Source organism: Diadema antillarum, unplaced genomic scaffold (assembly GCF_040938485.1).
Source record: "Diadema antillarum isolate AM-2024a unplaced genomic scaffold, OU_Dant_1.0 scf00000197, whole genome shotgun sequence".
In the NCBI taxonomy this organism is placed as follows: domain Eukaryota; kingdom Metazoa; phylum Echinodermata; class Echinoidea; order Diadematoida; family Diadematidae; genus Diadema; species Diadema antillarum.
Genome location: NW_027271086.1, coordinates 1,395,294 through 1,400,513, shown reverse-complemented (window position 1 = coordinate 1,400,513; position 5,220 = coordinate 1,395,294). Strand labels below are relative to the sequence as shown.

The 5,220-nt window shown below is 40.7% G+C and overlaps 1 protein-coding gene across 1 annotated transcript; it reads left to right on the top strand.

The window, feature by feature from the left end:
- The first annotated feature begins 724 nt into the window (after window positions 1-724).
- LOC139723684 (retinol dehydrogenase 8-like) lies at window positions 725-4,867 on the top strand. Its single transcript, XM_071634909.1, has 4 exons — window positions 725-989; window positions 2,967-3,146; window positions 4,027-4,120; window positions 4,537-4,867. Exons 1-4 carry the CDS (start codon window positions 725-727, stop codon window positions 4,865-4,867), a joined length of 870 nt encoding a protein of 289 aa, XP_071491010.1.
- Window positions 4,868-5,220: the final 353 nt, after the last annotated feature.

The following is a 5,220-nucleotide window of genomic DNA, read 5'->3' as shown; positions in this document are numbered from 1 at the left end:
GTACTCTACATTCATTCAAATTCGCGAATGGGCAGTCAAATTCCAAACATTTTCATTCAAATTTACGTCATGTTACTTCTTTTTGAAAAGGTGAGAACATTTAAACGTGTATTTCTATGTAACTTTTTGTTTCACCCACATCTTGATACTTGAACTTTGAGACTACGTCTGTAGGTTGGTTTTATTGGTTCCAAAAGGAAACCAATATAAAACCTGCAAAACCACAAGAAACCAACAGAGACCGACAAACCAAGAGGACCCTCAAGACCGTCTCAGGGCAAATACTGGTTAGTGGTCTAAGGGTAAAGTAAAGATTGGGGTTAAGGTTATATTTAGGGTTAGAGTTTGGGTTAGGGATAGGATTAGGTTCAGGATTAGGATTAGGGGTAGGATTAGTGGAAGGGTCTGGGGTGATTTCCCTAGACCCCTCAAGACTTGTTGAACATCCTGTTGGTTTGAAGATTAATGGGTTTGTATTGGATTGCAGATTGTGTTTATATGAAAGCAACTGTTCTACTTTTGGATTGAGTTTATATCAATTCTAACAAGAAACCACTGAGAACCCACAAAACCGATAAGTGATTCTTAACTATTAGATGTCGTCTGGGTCACCAACGGTGATGATGCACGGGTATTTGATCCAAAGCAACAGACCAATGAAAAGCATACCATGCAAAAGAAAAGAGCTATCATTCATGATGAAGATTCTTGTTTTGCCAGAACCATGGTGTCTCGCGTAGCGCTCGTCACTGGCTGCTCTTCCGGTATCGGGCTGGTGACTGCACAACGACTGGCCCAGCGCGCCAAGGACCCGCTGATCGTCTACGCGACCATGAGGAACATGTCCAAGAAAAACCAACTGGAAGCGGCGGCAGGGAACGTCCTCAATAAAACCCTGTTCATCCGAGAGCTTGACGTCACAAAGGAAAAGACGATCGTGGAAACGGTCACTCATATCTTGGATACACACGGACAAATAGATGTGTTGGGTATGTCATAGGGAAACTGTACTTAGCATTTGTACTCAAATTAATGAAGTTGATAATCACTTTTGGTGATAAATAGTATATGGAACGTGATTTCTCCTTTCACCGACAGGTCATTGCCAACTCAAAACATGCACTTGCAAAATGGAATTTAGGTACAAATTCGTATTCAAACAATGGGAATGAATTCAAGAGGAAGAGAATTATTATTACCTTTTCATTAACTTTTGAAGCGATCGTTGCGGTTCACCAATTACAGTTTTTCATGCCTCCGCCATGATTTGTCACCAGGGGAGTTTCGGGTTGACTGTCCGTCTTTCCGTCTGAAATCGAATTTGTGTGACGACGCGACGTCGCGTCGGTCACTTAAAGGGATGGTACAGTTTCAGTAGAGATGAGAATTAGGCTTTTAACTTTTTGCGAGATACCAAGAAAACACTTATGAAATAGTACAGAGCATACCACTTTAAGAGGAATTCAAAGTTTATTTGATGAAAATCGGGTTTGGAATGACTGAAGCATCCAAAAACAAAGTAAAACAAAGCGATCGCAATAAAAGATGGGTCCCACACTTTATCAGAATCGCTCTGTTTTGGATATCTCAGCCATTTCAAAACCAATTTTCATCAAATAAACGTTTAATTAATTATAGAATTACATGCTCTTTCATATTTCATAAGAGGTTTCTCATTACCTCACCAAAAATGTTAGAAACCTGAAATTAGGTCTCAACCAAAACTATGCGATTCCTAACTGTAGTTTGAGGTATCTGAAGGATACTTGGCAAAACGTTTAAGAGGACGAAACTGCGTATATCAACTTGCAGGAGCACAGGTTCAAGATGAAAAGTCATAGGTAAAGGTCAAATTCTAAAATTTCATCGTGTTTTCTCTGTATCTTTGCAATGCCTGAAGATAATTTCATGAAACCTAATGTGTGCTATGTTTTACCAGGTATGAATATTCCAGGAAAAGTGATAAATCATTGGTCAAAGGTGAAAGGTCTAAAATTCTGAAATGTAACGTCTTTCTCCATGGCTCTGAAATGACTCACTAACTTCATTACTGGTACATATGTAACTAAATTGTCAGACTGTGAGTTTCTTTGGAAGTTTTGGTTCATTATTATGGTCAAAGGTCAGGTCAAATGCTAAAAGTGCGCTACTTATGCTGAAATTACCCTATTTTCTCCATACCTTTAAAAGTTCCATGACGTTTATTCCTGCGACTATTGCTTCCATGGAATACCTGCACGCTGAGGCAGAAATAAATTCTAAAACTAAAACTAAAACTAAAACTAAAACCCTATCACAACCCTAACCTAATCCTTAGTCCTTGGAAAAACAAAACAAAACAAAGCAGGAAGAATTGCCGCTGGAGCGAATGTCCGGTCACCCCTTTTAAATGACTCAATGCAGCTTATCAAACTCGATGCGCAAGTGCATTACCGCACAATGATTTTGTAGGATATTTGAATGATGGGGTGAAATGTTCGGGGGAAATGCAAATACATGCATAAGTTTTTGCATATTTTGACTTGGCTTAAAGTATTGTCATTGAATTTTCTGTATCGGTATTGACAATTAAGTAGTGGTTGCTTGAAGATAGTTGTGGGCTATGGGGTTAAAGGTCAAACGAAACCTGGTTCAAGAAATGTATATGTAACTACTCAACACATTTTGCGCTGTGCTCAAACTTTCAAACACGTCATTTCCATCTCTCTTATTGTCGAAATGTATTTCTGTAGATTTATTATTGAGAGAAAAATGCGATATTGCGGGTGCATCAGTCGCAATAGCGCCATCTCTATTTTTTAAGATCCCTGGGTTAAAATTCGGGTTACGCTATGTAATTTTCATTGTTAGATACTGCCTGTTTGTTTGACCCCACTCATCTTGTCAAGGTCAACTTGGCCACCTAGTGAATTTTTCCTTTTAATTGCATTTCCCATTATGACTGGTTTTATTTTTTATCTTGTCAGTGAATAACGCGGGCATTTCTAGTCCGAATATCGGAGAAGTGACAAGCATTTCTACCTACAAGAGGATGTTCGACATCAATTTCTTCGGGGTCGTTCGGATGACCCAGGAAGTGATTCCGCACATGAAGCGGCGGAGGTCGGGTCGGATCATTAACATATCTTCATTGGCGGGAATTATGGGTATGAAACCTTTCGTGAGAGTTGTAATAATTTGTTCACAGTGGTGACGACACATTGCATGTGTAATCGAGCGGTATGTCTTATCTACCAAAATGATGTCTACCCCACTGAGGTGGTCATCTGTACCGCATCCGCGTTCCTGATTTTTTTATAGGAAAATAGGGTACATTTTAGGAGGCAATACGGGGAAACAATCCCGAAATATCTTTGAAAAGGGGGTTATGAATTATTTATTATGGTATATAGTTTTCAAATCTTTTTCCGAACAATCCTAAAATAGGGTCCCGAATAGGGATAGTTTTAATCCCCCGAAAAATTTGCGGCTTCTTGGTGTGTGACATTGATTCTATTCGTCACGCTGCTTGTGCGTATGCCTTAGCAGGCTTTCCTTCGAAAACCCTGATAGGGGGTAATTTTGATGGCTTCCATTCCAAAAGCCCGCATTATAGGGGGACAACATTCAACTTATTTCAATTTAGAAAAGGGGTATCTGTAAGAATCATGAACCAGCGGAATATGGTGAATAGGAAGCCGGAGAACATTCGTGACGTGATTACCGTTACAATGAATTGGAAATACGTTTTAAAAGTAAATGATCTGGACATTGATGTTTATTGATTCTGGTTTAGTTTGTTAACCGCCTGACCTGAAGAAGCGCTCTACTACATTTGGTAACTCTATGTTACTCTATCATGGTCGAATCTTCCAATGAGTTCATCCGCGGGGTTAAGATGGTTTGCCAATTAGATCTCTCTTGGCCTTGTCATAATGACGGCGGGGGGGGGGGGGGGAGGGGCTGTTAGAAAGCATACTTATACATATACTTTTGCCGCAATGGATGAAAATGACGCTCTTTTCTTACCGTTTGCGTTCCCCCAAGGTGTGATGTTTTACGAGATGTACGGGTCTTCCAAGTTTGCACTTGAAGGGTTCTCTGAATGCTTGGCAACATACCTGCGGCATTTCAACGTGTGGTGAGAACAAAATATTGTGAATACATTTTCTACCATAATGTTGTTTTCGCTTGTCCCTCAATTATACCAATTTACCAGCTAGGCCATTTCACGTTTTGGCGAAATTTTCCCAAAGTTGAAACTCATTAGATAGGGCCTACGTGTATGTTACCATAAAAAGAGCACACGCATCCATGACATTAGCAAAATTGCAACAGCTACTCTACACCATTGTTACTTCTGTCATAACTTTACTCATCGTTGTCTTTATCAACGTATCATGTAGCATTTGTTGTAATAATCATTGTTCATGAATATGGTTAAATCATAATTTGAGGTAGGTTGATTCTTATTATGCATACTTCTTCTCCTGTATACTTTTAGTAAGACATAGTAAGATATGCCATTTCTCTCTCTTTACTCCAATACTATTGCAGGGTAAGCAACGTGCAGCCAGGACCTGTTGAAACCAAAGTCCTGACCAATCCAGATGTGAGCGACGTTCTCCTCCAGCAGATGGACGATCCCAGGGTGGACGACAAAACGCGCGAAATGTACAAGATGATCTGGAAGCGCAGGGAGTTTATGCTGACGGTGGCCGGCGGGGCACAGACGGCGTCCGAAATCGTCGATGTGGTTGAAGAGGCGATAGACTCCGAGAAACCACACTTGCGGTACCAGACCAGCGAGCTGACGAGGAATCTGGCTGCAGAAAGGTTTAGAGATCCTTTCGGGGACGACGTGACTGGAGATCTTTATACGAAATAGGTGTCGCTGTTTAACAATACATGTAGCTAGACATGGTGTAGTGGATGTTGTTCGAGACTTGCGAACGGGATATCACTGGTTCGAATCCCCCACCCGTCGCATTCATCCGCAGTCAAAATGTTGACACCAACCCGTTACGAAATCACCAGTGGTGTACCACCGATTGCAGATATACCATGCTATGGTAAAGTTGCCATTTTATAAGACGGGGCCCGAGGATTCTGCCATAGACAGTGTTTTTGTCATCGAGAGTTTTCATCGAGAGATTTTCCACACATATTTCCCACAACATTCTACACCCTAACCTACTTGTGGTTTACTTTTCTTGTGTTTATTGTGCAAGGTATTCTTTT